The 21,787-nt window shown below is 55.0% G+C and overlaps 1 protein-coding gene across 3 annotated transcripts in view; it reads right to left on the minus strand.

Annotated features, from left to right (window-relative positions):
* The window catches only part of ATXN7L2 (ataxin 7 like 2), a 28,684-nt gene extending 7,129 nt beyond the window's left edge, over positions 1 to 21,555 (minus strand). The window contains exons 1-5 of one of the 3 annotated variants that reach the window (XM_045017218.1): positions 21,536 to 21,555; positions 5,183 to 5,251; positions 3,778 to 3,882; positions 1,870 to 2,074; positions 573 to 883 (exon numbers count right to left, since the gene is read on the minus strand). In XM_045017218.1, coding sequence (XP_044873153.1) covers positions 573 to 883; positions 1,870 to 2,074; positions 3,778 to 3,882; positions 5,183 to 5,251; positions 21,536 to 21,548 — 703 coding nt within the window. In that variant the 5' untranslated portion in view covers positions 21,549 to 21,555. Of the gene's footprint in view, positions 1 to 572; positions 884 to 1,869; positions 2,075 to 3,777; positions 3,883 to 5,182; positions 5,255 to 9,941; positions 10,075 to 21,535 lie in introns of those variants that run through there. The other 2 variants (XM_045017216.1, XM_045017217.1) reach the window with 2 other exon arrangements.
* Positions 21,556 to 21,787: the final 232 nt, after the last annotated feature.

Genomic DNA, 21,787 nt, shown 5'->3' on the forward strand with positions numbered 1-21,787 from the left:
CTCATTGTCCAGATGGGGAAACTGAGGCACTGAGCATTTAAGTGACTTGCCCAAGTCCGCACAGTGGGTCAGTGGCAGGGGGACTGGGACACAGATGGCCTGAGTCCCAGTTCTAGGTTTGAGGCACTGGCCCAGGCTCTCTCTCATGGGACCCAGCGGACAGCCCCCTAGCTGCGTGCAGCTCTTTAGGGCTATACAGGCACTAGAAGAGTCCCAGGATCTGGCTGGTGGCCTTCTCACTCTTCCTGGGCTCCAATCGGGGGAGCCCCCCTTGGGCTGGGAAGGGAGAGGCTCAGCTGGTGTGTGTGTGGCAGGAGAGAAAAGGAGATGCCAGGATCCCTGCTCCCACCATGGGGCAGAGAAGAGCCCACCCCCCACACCTCCCCGCTCAAGGAGAGAGGCTGAATTGAGCCACTAAGTGATCACAGCTGGCAGCCAGCGCTGAGCCACGCAGCTGCGTCATCGCACAAGACTGCTGAGTCGCCACCACCCAAACGCCCTGTCCAGCTGTCACCTTGGCCTGATTCAGCATCACCCCCACCGGGCAGCGAAGGAGGAACAGCAAGACTCACGCGCCATCTTCTTGTGGGATTTGGGAGGCGGTTTGCTGGCGCCCAGCTCCTTCTCCCCTGAGGCAGAGGTGCTCTCTGGTTTCCTGTCCAGACCATCGGCGGGCACAACGGAGTCGACTCCTGCCTTGGCTGGCACAAGCGGCTCTTTGGGTGACACTGCCAGGGACAGCTTCCCCATGGGCTCTTTGGAGCTGGCAGGCGGCTGCCCGGGGACAGAAGCAGCAGCAGTCTTCGGGGGCACCTTGATACCGTGTCCATCCGGCTTGGGAAGGCTGGAAATCTTCTCCAGGTTCACCACCGGCATGAACAAACTGGAAGGAGACGGGACAGGCTCCGAGAGCTCAGCCAGGGAATGAGCTAGCGACAGCTGCAAACCTCCCCAGCAGCAGAGGGTGACTGAGGCCCGTCTGGGCCAGGTCCCTGCCCCCAAGCCACATCCTGGGGCAGGTGCTCTGGGCTTGTGAGACCTGGACTCTGGGCTACCCTTCTGAGCCCCTGGACTGGGCCTGCTGCCCACCAGCCTTGTGGGCGCGTGTGCTCCGGCCTGCCACGTACCTCGGGCTACCCGTGTTGCACGCAGATGCCACTCCAACCGGCCGCGGTGGCTGGGCTGAATGGAAGGTGCAAGTACTGGCAGGGGCTGGGGCTGGCTGAGCTAGTCCAGGGCCCTCATTCCCCTGTGCCCCTCCTCGGAGGGGCCCATCGGGCTGGGTCTGCCATCCCTCCCGAGCACAGTCCAGGTGAGCGACCCCCGGCGCGCACAGAGGGAGACGACACCCTGCTCTGGAAACGCCTCCGTCCACTGAGTCCCAGGCAGCCAGGGGCAAAGGCACAGTCTCCATCGAGACCCTGCCACACAGCTGGAGCAGCACATCTCCCAAGCCCAAAGTGGGGTGGGGCTCCCCCTTCCCCAGCACATCCCCCTCCCCACGTCAGAGCCAGCTGGGGTTTCCCTGCGGCCCCTCCCCCCACGTCAGAGTTCAGTGGGGCTCCCCCGATCCCCTCTACCCATATCAGAGTGAGGTTCTCCGTCCCCCGGTGTATGAGCAGGGTGTGGTTTCCCCTACTGCCCCTTCTCCCACGTCTCTCTCCATCGCTCCCCTTCCTCCTCCCTGCACAAGAGAGCAGGGTCCCCTCCCCGGAGTGGGGCTACCCCCCAACCTCTCTCACATCAGAGGAGCACAGGCTCCCCCACACCCACAGGAGAGTGGAGCCAGGCTCCCCTCAACCCCTCTGTGTCAAGTCCACCCCACCCACCACGTGAGAGCAGGCTCCCCCTTTGCCCCGTCCCACTCACCAGAGGTTGTCTTTCTGCGCCTTATCCGGCCTCTCAGGCGGGTGCTGGGCCCGGCTGCGGGAGCTCTGCGACTTCTCCCGCGAGGCCTTGGCGCTGCCGTGGCCCCCACAAGCAGGGGGCTGCCCGTTGACCGCATGGCACTTCTGGGCATTGGCAGACGCCTGCGCCCGGGCGTAGAGCTTGCTGAGAGGTCCATGACGTCTTTCTGCGGGGGAGGGGGAGGCTCTGTCAGTGACGCGCGCACATAAGGCCCTGCCCATCAGAGGAGGGGGACAGCCCTCACTGCTCTCCAATGCCCCGGGGGAAAGGGACTGCAAACACGCCCCAAGGCACCAAGGGCTGCCTGATTCTGCAGCCAGGCCGGTCCCACAGGAACGGCCCCGTTCATCTCAGCGTGTTGTTCACTCTGAAGGCTAATGATGACAACTGAAATAGCAACAGTCATCTCACTGCTGATCATTTTAACAGAACCATTCAGCTGGCCTGGGGTGCAGCCTGGGCAAGGCCACTTTTCCCATCTCCAGCCTGCTTGTCTGAATTTAGCAGCACTGCTGGCTAAGAACCCAGGAGTCCTGGCTCCCAGGCCTGTGCTCTAGCAGACTAAGCTGCCTTGTATGTCACCTTTGCTTGCAAAACCCTGTGTTTGGGAACCGGCCCAACAGACCCCAGCGAGTCCAACACGTGCCAACAGCTATCAGACCTTTCGACGCCCCAGTGCAGTGGCAGGGTCCCAAACAGACAGCTCCACTCCACCTCCCTGCAGGCTCCTGGAGAACCATGCCCAGCACCAGAACCTGGGAGCCATCCAACCAGGCCAGGCAGAGCAGCCAGGCACTTCTTGCTCTGCCCACCCCAGGAACATGGCTCCCTATGCTGTCCTTCCCGCCCCCCATCTATTCCAGGATGCTGGAGGTAGCTCCTCCACACTCTCTCACCTTGCCACTGATTGCCAGGGGCCTCCCAGCAGCAGGCAGCTCCTGCTGTGGAGGAGAGGGTGGGATTGTGCCAGGTGCAAGGGGACAGAGGATGACGGCTGGGATGGGAAACAAGCTGCCAACTCATAACTCAGGGATGCTTTTTGAAGGTCTCCCTAAGAAAGCGTTTCCCAAATGGTGGGTCCTGACCCACTGGCAAGTCATGGGAAGGATCTAAGTGGGTTCCCAGGCCCTAGGCAAACATACACTTCTCCCAGCCCAGAGAGCAAGCCCGCCCCACATTCTCCCCATAGCGGCAGCTCCTGTCCTGTGGGGCCGGGTCTGGCTCGCCACAGGCACTGCAGCCTGGCACGAGGGGTCATGGCATCACTCAGGTTTGGCCCAGCTGCCCCTCTCTCATGGGCATGCGCCAGTTCACAATACCACTCACTCAAACATGGCCTGGCCACCCCATATCATGATGGCCGGGCCAAACCTGCGTGGCGTTGCAACCCCCTACACTCAGTCACGATGCCCAGAGCAGGGAGCCAGGCCCAGCCCCACAACAGTGAGTGCGGGGTGTTTCTCTCCTAGACCTTCACCCCCTGGGGCTGCCCCTCCACACCAGGCAGCATTATGGCTGCAGGGCCAGGGCGAAGAGCACGTACGCGTCACAAAACAAGACCAAGTGCAGCTGGTGGGTGGCCTGCGGCTTCCTGCACAGCCCCACGCTGCTGCCTCTGCAGCATTTCTCTCCCCATTGCAGATGGAGGAGGCAGAGCCTTCCCTCTGGACCCCTGTGCCCCAAGCTCAATCTCGAACACAGTGGCTGTGGCCAGGACACCAGCAGAGTCGTCATTCCAGAGCCGCTCCGAGGTCGGTGCCTGAGGGCCCCGAGAACGCCGGGGAGGAGAATAGAACCAGGTCCCCGTTCCCGGCCGGCCGCAGAAGGGGCCCGGCTGCTGACCTCACCCCGGACAGTCAATCGGCTTACCGCAGTGCTTCTGAAAGGCTTGAGGCTTGACCACTTGGCTACAGTGGTTACACACCACCAGGTAGAACTCGTCGTGGGCTGGGCAGTGCCCAAAGATAGACATGTCTGCCAGGGCAAGAGACAGCGGTAAGGGAGAGGCCACGAAGGGCCCCCTGCGGCCTGGTGGGGCTGTGGCTGCCCAGGCCAAGAGACACGCCTAAAGAAACCCACCTTTTGTACCCAATGCGAATGGACAGTCATGTCCCCCCTCCCCAAAGGGAGACTACAGGGCTCCAGCTCAAACCCAGCATAGCTCAGCACTGCTGCCAGCCAATGGCTGTTCACGGCCTGTGTGGGTCTCAGATCTCACTGGACACAGGGCAGCTGCCGCCACCACGAGTGGGACCCCCTTCGGGCAGTTTCAGCAGAGGCCAAAGGGTCAAATGGGTCATAGAGCCTGACCTCCCCACTCAGCCCTGGAGAAGGCCCCTCAGGGCAAGGCTGGCATGGAGGAGGGGCAGCTGCCACCCGTGTGGATGCTGGGGCTACGGGCACCTTGGTGTCCGGTTTATGGGTGCGCTGCACAGACGATCCAGAGACAAGGGCCTCACCAGGGGCTCCAAAACCTTTGCATCCCAAGCCTTAAACTGGGGGACAGCCTGTGGCCCTCACGCTGCCCCCATCCCGAGAGCGACTGGGTCAAAGCGACTGACTTAGGGCTATATGGTACGCTGGGTTTCTGGGGCTCATCCACTTGGATCGCAGGGCTGCCTGGTGTGAGGCATGGGGGGATTACAGAGCACTGGGCCGGCTTTCAATGTCTGCGGGAGCCTCCCTTGCAGCAAGCGAGATCGAGGCCCTGGGCTGCCAGGTGAAGCTGGGGAACAGTCAGGCCAGGAATGCTGGAGCTACACCAACCTTGCAAGGGATGTGGTGGTCCCAGAAGAGCATAGCCCTCACCAGCCACGTTCTGTGCTTGGGCTCCAGGCCAGCTCTTTAGAGCTCCACAGTGCGCGAGGCCAGAGAGGGACAGACTGGGCTGAAGTCTGCCCCGCGTTTGCTCTGTGCACTGAAGCCCATTTCCACCCAAAGGGGACGTGGTTTGCACAGCCAAGAGGAGCTGTCGCAGCTAGGAGCAGGAGCAGATCCTGCTGCGTCGGCTATTTAGCAGCTCTCTCCTCTGAGAGGGCCGGACAGTGTCGGACCGGTCAGAACGGCCCAGGCGAAGGGAAGTGATACTGACAGCCTCAACCCATGAGCAGGGCCACAAAGTTTCCTGCTGATGCCAAATTCACAACAGCTCCTATGCTAACCACCCCCCACCCCCGGCATCACAGATAACAAGAGCCTTGGTCAAAGGAACAGATCATGCCCACTACAGAATCCGTCAGCTCCCTGAGCTGGAAGGAGCTGGATGAGCTCTTACCTTCCTTAATGAGTGTCATCGCATCCACTTTCTTGCTGCCGTTCTTGCTGCTCTCCTCCACCTCAGACCCTGCTAGAGAAAATCAGCCCCATCAGCAACAGTTAGGACCCTTCCCTGAACCCCACAGCCCTCTAACCCAGAAGCAGAGAGAGCCTGCTCCCTACAGGCTGGGGCGGGGGGTTAATTGTTTGCAAAGTGGGAGGATGGCAGGTCGCCAAGCTGCCAACAGACTGAGGAGCCCTAAGAATCAGTCAGTTAACAAGGTGCAGGGCCTTGGTCTCAGGGAATCTCCTGCTTGGCCTCCTTGAATCAAGCAGGACATGCAAACAGCACCATCAATGGACCATTTGCCACATGACAGGTGGGGGTGGAACCAGGGTGCGGCCCCGGGGCAGAGAAGGGGTCTTTGTCTGGGTCTGTGAAAGGCCTTTAGCACAGCTCCTTTCCCTGCAAAGCGTGACAACCTCTCTGCTCGCCCTAGTGGATCCTGCAGGACTCAAGGTCAGGGGCGGCTCCAGGCACCAGCACGCCAAGTGCGTGCCTGGGGCGGCAAGCCATGGGGGGGCGCTCTGCTGGTCGCTGCGAGGGCAGCAGGCAGGCTGCCTTTGGCGGCATGCCTGCGGAGGGTCCACTGGTTCCGTGGCTTCAGCAGACCTCCCGCAGGCGTGCCACCGAATCTGCGGGACCGGGGACCGCCCGCAGGCGTGTCGCCGAAGGCAGCCTGCCTGCCATGCTTGGGGTGGCAAAATACCTAGAGCCGCCCCTGCTCAAGGTTGTCTACATGGGGAAGTTATTCCAAGGGCAGTACTATTCCGGAAGAGCTCCCTTTGGGGACACTCTTCTTCCGACTTGTTCCCAGTTGCTAGAACTCACTTCCGGAGGGCTTGCTCTTTCCCCGCTGACCATCTCGGCAGCCAATGTGCTCAGCCAGGGCGGCTGGAAATCGGAGTCACTAATCTGTCCCCAGCACCATTCTCCAGGGCTTAGCCCAGACCTGCTCGAAGAGTCCCGAGCTCTGGGACTGCCCCCACCACCCCTGGGACATGATCCCCCAGCCAAGTGGATCTGCAGAGAGTGGGGGGGGGATCCAGCAGATTCCACGTGTTGGGACATTTTCCTTTCCTTGAGCTCATAGATTCCAAGGCCAGAAGGGAGCATGTGACAATCCAGCCTCACACCCAGCACAGTGCAGGCCAGAGACCTGCCCCGAAACCACCCCTACAGCAGAGCTCTTAGAGAGCCATCCCGTCTTGATTTCCAAATTGCCAGTGATGGAGAACCCACCCTGACCCTTGGTATCACTCCCAGTTCTACCCCTGTGAACCGAGGGACGGGGGGAATGGGCAGCAGCCACAAAGGAAAGGTAAATGGATAGGGGCCAGCAGCTGGGAAGGAAGGCAGAGAGGATCAGAGGGAGAACAGCAGAGAGAGGAGACATGTCTCCTGGGCACAAGTAGCATCCCACCACTCCCTCCTCCCATTCCGGTCCCCATGAACACCTTGGGGTTGTGCCACAGACCAGCCGCTTGAGCAGCGCGGCCCCACCCTGCCACGCCCAGGCGCTGCACACACAACGGGGTGCCAGGGGCAAACACGCCAGCTCCAGGATTCCAAACATCCCTTCGAATCAGCCCCATGGTGCTGTCTGAACGCCATCTGCAAGCAGGGCTGGCTGGGAATTTCTGGTGGGGGAGGGAGCTGGGGCTAATTTAAATTCTTTAGGGGCAGAAAGAGAATCCACTGTGGACGCACATGTTGGAGCTGATGTACCTGGTTATTGCAGCTCCAAAACTGGTGGTGGTGTGGCTAAAGCACCAGACTGAGACTCGGGAGATCTGGGTCACACCCCTGCTCCCCAAAGACTCCCTGTGTGATTCTAAGCGAGTCACATAATCTCTCCATGCCTCAGTTCCCCCCATGAGATGAGGCAGACAGTTCTTCCAGTCTCCCATCCTTTGTCTAGCTGGGCTAGGTCAGCTGTACCTGTGTCAGGGCAAGAACTGCCTCTTAGTGTATGTCCAGGCAGCCCCCAGGGTCCTGACCACCTCTGGGCCTCTGCATGCTACTGTACTACACACAAACAACAGGATTCACAACCCTCTCCCCCCACACTGTGCCCTTCTCTGGCGCTTTTCACCCAGGCATCCCCACACAATGAAACTTCAACAAGCCCCATGGGAAACTGGGCCTGAAGAGGCTAACCTGCCCACGATCACACAACAGCAGAGCCAGGTTCACAAGTCCTGACATCCAGGGCCTTGCTTTCTTCACTCCACCATGCTCCCTCTGCATCCGATAGCCAGACACCACAGCCTGCACTCGCCTGGGCAGGACGCACCTGCTGTAGACAGACCTCAGAACATGGACCGACTCTCACGAACCAGCGGTTTGTGGGATGGGGCTGCGTTCTGATGCAGGCATCAATGAGGCAATAAAGCATTCGCCCTTCTCCTGGCGCTGTCATTTCTTTCTGGCACTAAACCCAGCCGACGCTTTTTAAAAAGTAGATTTGAAAATGATCCTAGAAATTAAAGCCAACCAGGGCAAATCCATGGCCCAATCTCAGGGGGAAATGCCAACAGGCTCTCAGCAAGGAACAGCCTTGGAGAAGGGAAACTGCATATTTTTATAAAGCAACAACTTGCAAAAAGTTGCATGGATGTTAAATGCCACAGTTGTGAGTTAGTTCAGGCCAGCCAGGACAAACCCACTACAGGGAGATTCCTGCACTGCACCCAGCGGGAGGAGAGATTAGATAAAAACTAACAAGGCTTTCTCCAGCTCTCACTGCTGTACCATTTTCAATCTACAAGCAAAGAACTTAGCCGACAGCATGAACTTGTCTGTAAAGGGAATTTGCTTCACAGCCCAGCTATAAATCCCTGAAAACACAGGAGTCATTATGCAAACTCTGCCGGAGCCCTAAGTAGATCAGGAAGCACGATGCTCTAACTACATCTAGTGCAAGGGAAAGATAATGGAGGGGGAAGGGACACCGCTCCACAGTGTAAGCAGCATCACCAGGGACAGCTCCACCAGCCTCCGCTCCCCCACTTCCAGGGCCTTTCCAGAGTCCAGCGTCAGACTGTGTTGGAGAAATCAAATGATCCCCCCAAAATGCTGATGCTTCTGAACAACTCCTGGGATTTCAAGGGCAAAAGTCTCAAGAGACAGCTATCAGCTCCATTCCCCTGGGGAAAGAGAGCAGAGGGTGGGAGTGAGGGGTGTGAGCAACATGGGAGTGAAGAGCAGCATGGGAGGAAAGAAGGCTCAGAGGGATGGTGAAGTGGCTGGAGCAAGCGGAACAGAGGCAGGATGCAGGGGTTGAGAGTGCAGAGGTCCAGGCTTAGGGGAGTAGGGGTGGGAGCAGGATGGGAGTGTGGCAGGAGATCAGGCTTGGTAAGGCTCAGGGACCAGGTTCAGGGAGGGCAAAGGTCAGGATCCTGGTGCAAGGGGAACATGATCAAATTCAGGTCTGCAGGGGAATCCAGTGGAGGAGAGGATCCTGGGAGGATCAGATCAGAGGACCGTGAGAGACTCCGGGGCTGGGTCGGGAGATCAGTTTCAGGGCACACCATGTTGGGGGTTCAAAGGTCAGGGATAATGCGGGGGGTCAGGGAAAAATCAGGGTGCATGGGATGGAGGAGGACCAGATTCAGGGACTCAAGTGAAAAGTTCAGGGGGTGATAGGGCAGGGAGAGGAGACATCAGAAGCAAGGAGCCATGAGGGCATGAGTTTATGAGGAATCAAGGCCGGTGTGGGGTCACAAGTGTTGGGTGCAAGGGACAGCTGGGCAATCAGAGGACAGGCATCACAGAGCGCAGAGGATCAGGGGGGCTAGGGAGCTGAGGACAAATATCATGGTGGGATCTGCTGGGCAGGAAATGGTGAGAAGGATCTCCGTGCATCTGAAGAAGTGGGTTTTTTTACACACAAAAGCTTATGACCCAATAAATCTGTTAGTCTTTAAGGTGCCACCGGACTCCTCGTTGTTTTTAGGGATCACAGGATGAATCTGTTTTCAGGGGCTACAGAGAAGGTCAGGCAAGTAGGGATCACAGAGAGCATCCCGTGGGATTAGGAATCTATGTGGTCAGGATCCAGAGAAAGGCTCAGGACTCTCAAGGATAATAGCAGGATTTAGTGGATCAAGATTCAGGGATCCTGTGAGGTCTGGGATCAGGGGATGCCCAGGATGCACAAAAGGGATCAAAGGGGATCCAGCAGGGTTGGGGATCACAGCATGCACATAACAGATCTCACACACCATGCTAAGCACATACAAAACGGATCAGTGATCGCAGGGGGTCCAGTGGGGTCAGGAAATGATACATGCTCAAAACACAGATAATGGATCATGGGTGATCCGTGGGGTCAGGGATCACGGGATGCTTTGGACATACACACATGGGATCACAGGGGATCCGGTGGTGTTGGGGGGGTGCAGCTGATCCACAGGGGATCCAGTGGGGTCCGGGGATTGCGGGATGCCCAGCATCTCATAAAGGATCCGGGGGATCCCACGAGCTCAGGGATCCAGGGTGCTCGGGATCTCCGGGGGATCGGGGAAACCCGGCGGCGCTAGGACCCGGCGGCGAGGCAGGCGAAGGCGGCGCTAGGACCCCGCGGCTCCTTTGTTCGGGGCCGGCGGCCGGGCGGGGGTGCGGAGCCGGACGACGGCGGCGGCGGCTGCCCGCTCCCCGCCCTGGCCCCCCCGCCCCGCCGGCCCGGCCCCAGGCGGCGCGCGCGGCCCCTCACCTGGCTCGGCGGGCGGCCCCGCCCTCTCCACCCAGGCGCTCCAGCTCTGCCCCGCGAAGTCATCGAGGCTCGGCAGCCGCCGATCCACAGCGGCCATTGCTGCCGCCGCCGCCGCGCGTCCACGCACCGCCATCACCGCCGCGGGAGCGCGCGCCCCCCCGCCGCCCGCCCGGGGCGGCCCACGCGCAGGCGCGCCGCGCATCCTGGGAAGTGTAGTCCTCTGCGCCCGGGGCACGGCCCCGACGGGGGGAGGGCGGCTCTGCGCAGGCGCGCAGCTGCGGGCGCCACATAGCCGCCCCCCCGGCTGAGATTGGGGGGTCGCCTGGGTTCTCTCCATGCCCTGGGGGCACTGGGAGTCGGGACACCTGGGTTCTCTGCCCTCAGGGGGAGGGGCCGTGGGAGTCAGGATGCCTGGGTTCTATCTCTGCCCTCGGGGGGAGGGGCACTGGATGCCTGGGTTCTCTCTCGGGGGGAGGGGCACTGGGAGCCCGGACGCCAGGGTTCTGTTTAAGGGTGACCAGATAGCAAGTCTGAAAAATCAAGGCAGGGGCTGGGGAGTGGGGGAAACAGGCACATATATAAGGAAAAGCCCCAAATATCGTGACTGTCCCTATAAAATCAGGACAGCTGGTCACCCTATTCTGTGTCCAGCTCTGCCTGGGCTCCCTGCACTGGAGGGAGATTCACCCTCAACATTTCTACAGCACAAAAGTTATCTGGGGCGTCGTAATAGGCTCGGGGGTTTCCATAGGGCCTTACATAGCACAAGGATCACTAGTGATGTACAGACTGTTTCTACTGGGGGGGGGAGGAGTGATTCCTCACCTGCCCCGGAAGTGCAGGGGGTTATGGTACAGATAGGGTGACCAGATATCCTGATTTTATAGGGACAGTCCCAATTTTGGGATCTTTTTCTTATATAGACTCCTATTATTCCCCACCTCCTGTCCTGATTTTTCACATTTGCTGTCTGGTCGCCCTAGGCACAGAGCACAGCAGCTGTCTAACACTGCTCAGCTACACATAAGAATGGCCAGAGTGGGTCAGACCAATGGCCAATCTGGCCCAGTATCTATCTAGCTCTTTTCTGAATGCAGTTATACTTTTGGCCTTGATAACATCCCCTGGCAAGGAGTTCCACAGGTTGACTGTGTTGTGTGAAAAAATACTTCCTTCTGTTTGTTTTAAACCTCCTGCCTATGAATTTCATTGGGTGACCCCTGGTTCTTGTGTTATGAACAATAAATGACACTTCCCTGTTCACTTTCTCCACACCAGCGATGATTTTATAGATTTCTATCATATCCCCCCTTAGTCATCTGTTTTCCAAAATGAACAGTCCCAGTCATTTTAATCTTGCCCCATATGGAAGCTGTTTTCCACATCACTAATCATTTTTGTCACTGTTCTCTGTACTTTTTCCACTTCTAATATACCTTTTTTGAGATGGAGTGATCAGAACTGCATGCACTGTTCAAGGTGTGGGAGTACCATGGATTTATATAGTGACATATTTACTATCTTGATATTAGGACCCTACCAAATTCATGGCCATGAAAAATGTGTCACGGACCATGAAATCTGTATAATATAGACCAGATTTCATGGGGGAGAACAGCATCTCAGATTGGGAGTCCTGACCCAAAAGGGAGTTGTGGGGGGCTCGCAAGGTTATTTTAGGGGGGCCGTGGTATTCCCACCCTTACTTCTGCACTGCCTTCAGAGCTGGGCAGCTGGAACGCGGTGGCTGTTGTCCGGGAGCCCAGCTCTGAAGGCAGCGCCCCACCAGCAGCAGCGCAGAAGTAAGGGTGGCAATACCATACCATACCATGCCATTCTTACTTCTGCACTGCTCCTGGCGGTGGCTCTGCCTTCAGAGCTGGGCTCCTGGACAACAGCTGCCACTCTCCAGCCGCTCAGCTCTGAAGGCAGCGCTGCCACCAGCAGCAGTGTAGTAAGGGTAGCAGTACCATAACCCCCCAACAATAACCTTGTGACGCACTCCCACACACACAACTCCTTTTTGGGTCAGGACCTCTACAATTACACCACCGTGAAATTTCAGATTTAAATATCTGAAATCATGAAATTTGTTATTTTTATGACTGTGAAATTGACCAAAATGGACCATGAATTTGGTAGGGCCCTACTTCTATCCCAGTGGTCCCCAACATTTTGTGGCCAGTAGCACATTCATATTTTCAGAAAAGTGTGGTGGGTGCCAACAATTACTCACATACAGGGCCGGCTCCAGGCACCAGTGGAGCAAGCACGTGCCTGGGGCAGCACATGCTACGGGGTGGCATTCCGGCCATTCTGCAGAATCAGAGCTTTTTTTTGTTTGGTTGGTTTTTTTGCTTTTTGTTTTGTTTTGTTTGTTTTTTGGTTTTTTTTGGCGCCAGTTCTGGGCAGTGCAGAGAGAAGCTGGGAGGACAGAGAACACTGGTGCCCTCAGCCTGCAACCCCGGAGTTCTCTGTCCCCAGCAGGCGTGGGGCCACGGCTTCTCTCCAGCTTAAGCTGCGGCCCCGCGCCTTCCAGGGACCGAGAACACCAGTGCCCGCAGTCTGCAGCCCAGGAATTCTCTGTCCCCGGCAGGCGTGGGGTCATGGCTTCTCTTCATCTTAAGCCACAGCCTTGCGCCTGCCAGGGACAGAGACTACCGGCGCCCTCAGTCTGCAGCCCTGGAGTTCTCTGTCCCCGGCAGGTGTGGGGCTGCAGCTTCTCTCCCCTGCTGGGCACTAGGCGGGCACACATAAATGCCCCAGCGGGCGCCATGGCGCCCACAGGCACCACGTTGGGGACCACTGCTCTATCCCTTTCCTGATTCTGTTCACTTTTTTGAATGCCGCTGCACACTGAGTGGATGTTTTCAGAGAACTATCCATGATGATGCCGAGATCTCTTTCTTGGGTGGTAACAGTTAATTTAGACCCCATCATTTTATATGTATAGTTAGGATTATGGTTTCCAATGTGCATTACTTTGTATTCATCAACATTGAATTTCATCTGCCATTTTCTTGCCCAGTTTTGTGAGATCCCTTTGTAACTCTTCGCAGTCTGCTTTGGACTTAACTGTCTCAAGTAATTTTGTATCATCTGCAAACTTTGCCACCTCATTGTTTACACTTTTTCTAGATCATGTATGAATATGTCAAACAGCACTGGTTCCAGTACAGATCCTTGGGGAATGCTACTATTTACCTCTCCACTGCAAAAACTGACTGTTTATTCCTCCTCTTTGTTTCCTGCTATTTTTGTTACCAGTTACTGGTCCAGGATTGGATCTTCTGTCTTATCCCATTACTGCTTACTTTGCTTATGAACCTTTGGTGAGGGACCTTCTCAAGGCTTTCTAAAAGTCCAAGTACACTATATTCACTGGATCCCCCTTGTCCACATGCTTGTTGACCCCCTCAAAGAATTCTAATGGATTGGTGAGGCATGATTTCCCTTTACAAAAGCGGTGTTGACTCTTCCCCAACAAATCACATTTATCTACATACATGTCTGATAATTCTGTTCTTTACTAAATTTTCAACCAATTTGCCTGGTACTGAAATTAGGCTTAGCAGCCTCTAATTGCCGGGATCACCTCTGGAGTCTTTTTAAAAAATTGGCATCACATTAGCTATCCTCCAATCATCTAGTGCAGAGGCTGATTTAAGCGATAGGTTACATACCACAGTTAGTTCTGCAATTTCATATTTGAGTTCCTTCTGGGCCTGGAGACTTACTGTTTAATTTATCAGTTTGTTCCAAAACTGCATCTACTGACACCTCAATCTGGGACAATTCCTCAGATTTGTCACCTAAAAAGAATGGCTCAGGTTTGGGAACCTCCCTCACATCCTATGCAGTGAAGACCCATTCAAAGAATTCATTTAGTTTCTCTGCAATGGCCTTATCGTCCTTGATCGTCCAGTGCCCACTTCTGATGTACGTAAACATTTTTTTGCTGTTAGTTTTTGAGTCTTTTGCTAGTTGCTCTTCAAATTCTTTTTGCCCTGCCTAATTATACTTCTACTCTTGGCTGGCCAAAGTTTATGTTCCTTTCTGTTTTCCTCGGTAGAAACCACCACCCAACAGGTTCGGACAGTAAGTGAAGAAGTATCCTGTATCACTGGAAACTGCCAGGGGGAATTGAGGGAGGCAGAAAGTAATGACCCGAGATACAGGGTCTAGCAGTAACCATCCATCAGGATACTGAGGTGACAGAACCCCTGCAGCCTCACCTCACCACCTAGGATGAGGCCGTAAGAAGCCTGCACCAATATGCCTGAGAAACTCCAGCAGAGCTGGCCTGACTCTCCTGTCATGGTGACAGAGGACTCCCTGGGGTCAGCAAGGACTGCAGCCAAGGGGGCCCCCTGGGGCCCTGAAAGCTTTTGTCTGTTACAATGCCTGTGCTGATCCATTTCTCCCCCTTCCACATGGAAATCAATACAGCCAACCAGCCGGCATCCGCCAGCCCAGCCTGCAGAATGAGTTCATCCATCACTTTTTCTCCTTTTCTAATGAATATTTTCTCTCCTATAAGGGCTGTTGCTAAGTCTCCAAACGGCGATATTTCTCCGGAATCTGGCACTCCTCTTAGCAGGCTGTGGTGGGGCTGTAATCACAGTATCCAGATCCTCCTTCCCCCATAACCCTGCCCCTTCCCATCAGATTACAGAGATAAAAGTCAGTCTCACTAGGGTTCTGCCCACCTGCTTTAGTTCAACATTTGGTCTGAAGGCCTGGAGAGGATTCAGGCTCTGGAATACATCTAGGGGTTGGAAATCTCAGGGCTGGGGGGAGAAAGGGCCCCACTGCAGCACTGGGGGTACCAGGTTAAACTAAGGGCATGTCTACATGAACAGCGGTGCACGGCCCAGCTCTACCACTGCAGCTGCGCTGCTGCAGCGCGTCCGGTTAAGACACTCTATGCTGATGGGGGAGAGCTCTCCCCTCTGCATAATAAAACCACTTCCACGAACAGCAGCAGCAGCTCTCCCGCTGGCATAGCGCTGTGCACACGTGCGCTTGTCGGTGTAACGTATATCACTCGGGGGGTGGTTTATTCACCCTCCTGGGTGACATAAGTTCTGCTGACATAGGCTATAGTGCAGACATAGCCCAAGTCAGTGGGAGCTGTGCAGAGACCAGATTCTCCTAGCTGTAATCACAGCCTCTTGCATCATTAGCACTTTGCATAGTTCCTTCCTTAGAGGTTTTTAAGGTCAGGCTTGACAAAGCCCTGGCTGGGATGATTTAGTTGGGTTTGGTCCTGCTTTGAGCAGGGGGTTGGACTAGATGACCTCCTGAGGTCCCTTCCAACCCTGAGATTCTATGATTCTATGATTATCCTGCACAGCTCAGGGCTAGTCTACACTGCAGGGCCGGCTCTAAACCCCAGCGCGCCAAGCGCGCGCGTGGGGCGGCATTTTCCCGGCAGGGCGGCAGGCGGGTCCGGTGGACCTTCCGCAGTCATGCCTGCGGGAGGTCCAACGGAGCCGCGGAACAGCGGACCTCCCGCAGGCATGACTGCGGAGGGTCCGTTGGTCCCACGGCTCGGGTGGACCTCCCGCAGGCATGCCTGCGGAAGGTCCACCAGAGCCGCAGACCAGCTGCAAAAGGTCCCGCGGAGCCGCGGGACCGGTGCCTGGCAGCGCACCCCCTGCGGCGTGCTGCCCTGCTTGGGGCGGCCAAATTCTTAGAGCCGCCCCTGCTACACTGGCAACGCTAAAGCGCTGCCGCGGCAGTGCTTTAACATGCCTTGTGTGGTCGCGGTGCAGTGCTGGGAGAGAGCTCTCCCAGCGCTCTAAAAAACCCACCTCCACAAAGGCTCATTTCCTCTGTGTTCAAAGATGAGGCCCACCCTGGGGCACATGCAGCAGAGCCTCAGAACCTAGTAGATCAGGCAGAGAGCGAGGGCCATTGCAAATGCCCTTAAAATGAATCCACATGGCAGTCACTGACTGCAGAGTCCCTACTGCACCTGGCACATGGAGCCAAGGCTGTAAGGCCCAACTCTTGCTGGCTGCAAGGCAGCTACCTGCACCAGCACTGAATACGATTCAGAGGGAGGTATTTGGGTGTGAGCCCTGAGCCTCGTTTGGAAGGATGATCCACAAGAAAGCCACTGTGCTTTTAACACTCAATCTCCACAGGAAACTGCATCCCCTTCTTTAGCACAGTCGCGCCCATCCCCTCTGTGTCTAGCACCCTTTCATCCTGGCATCAGCCTAACAGTACACCAAAAGATCCTGGCAACAAAGAGCTTGGGCCAGTTTCTGATCTAAGTTACACTGGTGTAAATCCAAAGTGACTCTGTCCAAGTAGGTGGAGTTCCTGTGGATTTTTTCCAGTATAACCTAGATCACAATCCAGCTGCTCCTCTTTCTAGGTGCCATGTACACTGCTGAGATGTACATAGTAACATGAAGTAATGACCAACCCACCCTCACAGCCTTTTCCCTTGGTGCTCATGCTGAGCCATGGGGTGCCCTGGGGCTGGGATCAGCCCAGAAGCATTTTCTCCCATGTTTTCAAAGGCAGGGAAGCATTTTGCCCTGCCTGATTGGCACTTGCCTGTGGGCAAAGAATGGTGCAGCAGCTTATTGGGGCTAATATGACCCCAACTTATCTGCCTAGTGGGATTTGCTCTGCCCTTAACAGATGGTGATTTTCCCTTTCTGGGGTGTTCCTTGTTGTATGGCTCCGCTAACATGATTGATGAGACATAACAATCAAACCAAGGGCTTTGATCCTTGGGGCATGTTGTGGTGGGTGAGATGGCAGTGTATTCCCAGGCCAGATCAGTGGGGATGGGGAGACTCTGGCATACCAGGGCCGCCCAGAGGATTCTGGGGGCCCGGGGTCTTCGGTGGCGGGGGGCCCTTCCGTTCCGGGACCACCACCGAAGTGCCCCGAAGACCCGCGGCGGACCCCCCCCCCCACCGAATTACTGCCGAAGCCGGACCCGCCGCCGAAGTGCAGCCCGGTCTTCGGCGGTAATTCGGCGGAGGGGGGCCCCCGCCGCGGGTCTTCAGGGCACTTCGGCGGCGGGTCCCGGAAGGGAAGGGTCCCCCGCCGCCGAATTACCACCGAAGACTGAGCTGAACTTCGGTGGCGGGTCCCGCTCAGTCTTCTGCGGTAATTCGCCGGCGGGGGGGTCCTTCCGCCCCAGAGCGGAAGGACCCCCCGCCAGCGAAGACCAGGAGCAGAAGAAGCTCCTGCGCCTGGCCCCGCAAGAGTTTTCCGGCCCCCCCGGAGGGAGTGAAGGACCCCGCTCCGGGGCCCCCGAAAATCTCTGGTGGGGGCCCCTGTGGGGCTCGGGGCCTGGGGCAAATTGCCCCTCTTGCCCCCCCTCTGGGCGGCCCTGTGGCATACGGGTGGCTATAGCTGCGTACAATATGCCCTCCCTGCCTGGATGCTATGGGCAACAGAACAGGTACAGGTGGTGGAGTCAGTGGGAAGATGCTGCAACAACAGCAAAGCTGTATTAGGTCACCTAAGCACCTGCCCTGGAAGTGAGTGCAGGCTTGTTCCCTTGGGGCAGGGGAGGCAGCCAGCGCAGCAGCATACCCACCCCTTCCCTGGAGTAGTGCAGGGTCCATCACAGGTTGTTGTGTATTTGGTTGTCATGGGTTTTGTTACTATGGCAACTGAGTTAGACTATTAAGGGATAGCTCAGCCGGTTTCAACCGGCTGAGTGAGCTCTCTGTTTCTGTAAATAAAATGGAGGTTTTGGTTAGCTGTCTGCTCTCTGGCCTCAAGTGATTGCTTCCTACACCGGCTGCCCCTAGGACATAACACTGGCGACGAGGATGGGATCCTGGTGCTGCTCCAGTAACAGAAGGAAGTAGAAGTCAAGGTAAAGACCAAACAAAGAAAAAAAGCTGCTTGTTTGCACTGACTGTGAAAGTGAAACTAAAAATCATGGCTACTCTGACCAGGCCCCTGGAGCCTTTTGATGAGAATACAGAGCAGTGGCATGTGTATACTGAGCGTTTTGAGCTTTTTGGTATTGCAAATGACATTACAGAAGCGAAGAAGGTGCCAATATTCTTAACTGTTGTAGGGGCTAAAACCTACTCTCTGCTACGCAGCTTAAGCTACCCTGTTAAGCCTGAGACTAAATCTTACAGTGACATTGTGGAAATCCTGGGGTCTCATTTCTCCCCAAAACCACTGGTAATTGTTGAAAGATATAGGTTCCACAAAAGAGACCAAAAGGAAGATGAAACAGTTGTACAATTTGTAGCCATTTTAAAAAAGCTAGCAGAACACTGTGAATTTAAAGAGATGTTAAATGATGCCCTGCGTGACAGGTTAGTGTGTGGCCTCTGCAGTGAAGCTATACGGAAGCGCCTACTGACAGAGGCTCAGCTTACATTACAGAAGGCTGTTGATATTGCTGTCTCCATGGAACTGGCTACAAGGGAGGCACAATACATCGGTGCATCCCCTAGGGTGCAAAAAGTGTCCCAAGAACTGACCCACAAAACGGTGCAGAGTCAAGAATGTTACCGCTGTGGTAAGCTGGGTCACCAGGCATCAGAATGCTGGTGTAAGGACCTGGTGTGTCGACACTGTGGCAAAAAGGGACACATTGAGTATGCCTGTAAACAAAAGAAAAAGAGGCCTGTGGTCTGGCCGACAAAAAGAGGAACCTTGCATACCCTAGAGCAGACCCAGGATGATCAAGGTGACACCTCCTCACAAGAGGAAGTGCCACTGCATGTTTTGTCTTTGGCAGCGAGCTCACATGAATACTGGGTAACCCCCTTATTGGAGGGCAAACCTATACGCATGGAACTAGACACCGGTGCAGCTGTCTCGCTGGTTCCTGAGACTGTGTATAAGGAAAAGCTACAGCATCTTCCGCTTAAGGCAACAAAAACTGTTCTGAAGACGTATACAGGTGAAGCTGTGCCCATGTTGGGCACTATTAATGTTAAGGTGGAGCTCAATGGACAGGCGGCTAAATTGCCACTGTTTGTGGTGAGAGGTGACTACCCAGCCTTAATGGGTAGGTCTTGGCTTGGGAAGATTCAGCTGAACTGGGCAGAAGTGCACCGGATGACTAAAGAAGAAACCAGTCTAACCCCTATACTAAGGAAACATGCTGCTGTTTTTGGAGATGATTTGGGAAGTATGAAGGGAATCACTGTGACATTGAACATTAAACCTGGCAGTCCACCAAAATATCTGAAAGCCCGAACTGTGCCATATGCCATCAGGCCAAAAGTTGAAGCAGACCTGGAGCGCCTGGTCACCAATGGAGTCCTAATACCAGTTACCCATAGCTCATGGGCCACTCCTATCGTTCCAATAGTGAAGAAAGATGGCTCTCTCCGGATTTGCGGTGATTTTAAAGTCACTGTCAACCCAGTGTTGTGTGCAGAGCAATACCCGCTTCCCCGCATCGATGACCTCTTCGCAGGCCTGGCTGGGGGACAAAAGTTCAGTAAGATTGATCTGAGTCAAGCATATTTACAGATGCACGTCGATGAAAAGTCCCAAGAGCTGTTGACTATTGTGACTCATAAGGGGCTTTATCGATACTGTCGCCTACCCTTCGGAATCACATCGGCTCCCGCCCTGTTCCAGAGGGCTATGGACCAGATCTTGTGTGGCTTGTCAGGAGTTCAGTGCTATCTGGATGATATCCTGGTCACTGGAAGAAATGAAGAGGATCACTTAAAGAATTTAGAGGCTACCCTACAAAGACTGGAAGAGTATGGCCTACGAGTTCGCAAAGACAAGTGTGAATTCTTCAAGCCCTCTGTTGAATATTTGGGACACATCATCGATTCTGCAGGTCTTCATAAGGCCCCTGCAAAAGTTAAAGCTATTGTGGAGGCTCCCCCACCTCGAAATGTAAGCCAGCTGCGCTCATTTCTAGGACTACTGAACTATTATGGAAAGTTCATCTCACAGTTAGCCACACTGCTAAAACCACTTCATGAGCTCCTTGGGCAGAACAAGGCCTGGAAGTGGACTGAAGCCTGTGATGTTGCATTTAACAAAGCTAAGGATGCATTGTTAAATTCTGAAGTTCTAACGCACTTTGATCCATCCTTACCCCTGCAATTGGCCTGCGATGCTTCCCCTTATGGAGTGGGAGCGGTCGTGTCACACATTATGCCTTCGGGAGAAGAAAGACCTATTGCTTTTGCTTCACGCACTCTAAGCAAAGCAGAAACTAACTACACCCAAATCGAACGTGAGGCATTAGGAATTGTTTTTGGAATTAGGAAGTTTCATCAGTACCTGTTTGGGCGAAAGTTTACTCTTCTTACAGACCATCGACCTCTGACATCAATTTTTGGACCCTACACAGGCATTCCCCCATTAGCTGCTAGTCGTATGCAACGTTGGCCATTGATACTTTCTGCACACACATATGAAATCAAATATCGGAAATCCACTCTGCACGGCAATGCAGATGGCCTCTCAAGGTTGCCTTTACCGGTCAAACATCAAGATAGTGCCCAAAAGGAAATCTTCTACTTTGAACAGGTAGAGAATACACCCATCACTGCTACTCAGATAAAGAAGGCAACCCGCGTTGACCCAGTATTATCCCAAGTTATGGACCTGGTGATGCATGGAAAATCTCGACAAACCTCTCCGGTCTCACCCGACCTTGTTCCCTACATGTCCAGGCGGACGGAGTTATCGGTCCAGTCTGGTTGTTTGTTGTGGGGGAGGCGTGTCATTATTCCACCACCCCTGAGATCACAGATGTTAGAACAGCTACATTCCGGTCACTGTGGAATAGTGCGCATGAAGGAAATTGCACGAAGCTATTTTTGGTGGCCTAGATTGGACAGTGCTATTGAAGAGAAGGCAAAAGCTTGTATGTCATGTCAGAGTGTAAGAAATGCACCCCAGTGGGCACCCCTACACCCATGGGACTGGCCTGAAAACCCGTGGCAACGTATTCACGTTGACTTTGCTGGCCCCCTTGAAGGAAGCATGTTCTTGGTGGCAGTAGATGCCCATTCTAAATGGCCAGAAGTCTCTATAATGCAGTCCACTACTGCAGAGAGTACTATCCAAAAACTACGAGGACTCTTTAGTCGTTTTGGTCTGCCAGAACAACTTGTGAGCGACAACGGACCGCAGTTCGTCTCTCAGGAGTTTCAACATTTTATGAAGGCAAATGGGATACACCACATCACGTCAGCACCATATCATCCGTCCACCAACGGATTAGCTGAAAGATTTGTGCAGACAATGAAAAACGCTTTGAAATCAGCAAAGGGACAACACTCCATTCAAAAGCGTCTGGATACCTTCTTACTTTCCTATAGAAACACACCTCATGCTATGACCCAGGCTTCCCCAGCCTTTCTAATGATGGGACGACAGCTGCGCACTTGCTTTGATCTGCTGAAACCTTCTGAACCCAGACAAACTGTGCAACATCAGCAGCAATATCAAGTAATCAGACGGGCACCCAGAGCAAAAGACCGAACCTTTAGCCCAGGGCAGCCAGTTTTGGCTCGGAATTATACTTCCAGAGCTAAATGGGTCCCGGCCACAGTCATCACTCAAACAGGACCTGTTTCCTATACAGTCTGGACTGCAGAGAATCTTACCTGGCGGTGACATGTAGATCAGCTGTTGCCAGGTCATGCCAGTCTTCAGGACCCATCTGCAGTTGAGAGGTCTGACTTCACCCCTCCTGGTGAGACACCGAATCATGAGTCACCTGTTCCTGACTGTTCTCCTCCATTACTGCCGGCAGCTGAGATACCCCTTTGCCCAGCACGAGCTGATACCACCTCCTCACCTATTCGTGCTGCGGACCCTGAGCCCCTAGTACTTTCGGGTGCAACAACACCAGAAGT

The sequence above is a fragment of the Mauremys mutica genome, chromosome 4 (assembly GCF_020497125.1).
Source record: "Mauremys mutica isolate MM-2020 ecotype Southern chromosome 4, ASM2049712v1, whole genome shotgun sequence".
Taxonomy (NCBI): domain Eukaryota; kingdom Metazoa; phylum Chordata; order Testudines; family Geoemydidae; genus Mauremys; species Mauremys mutica.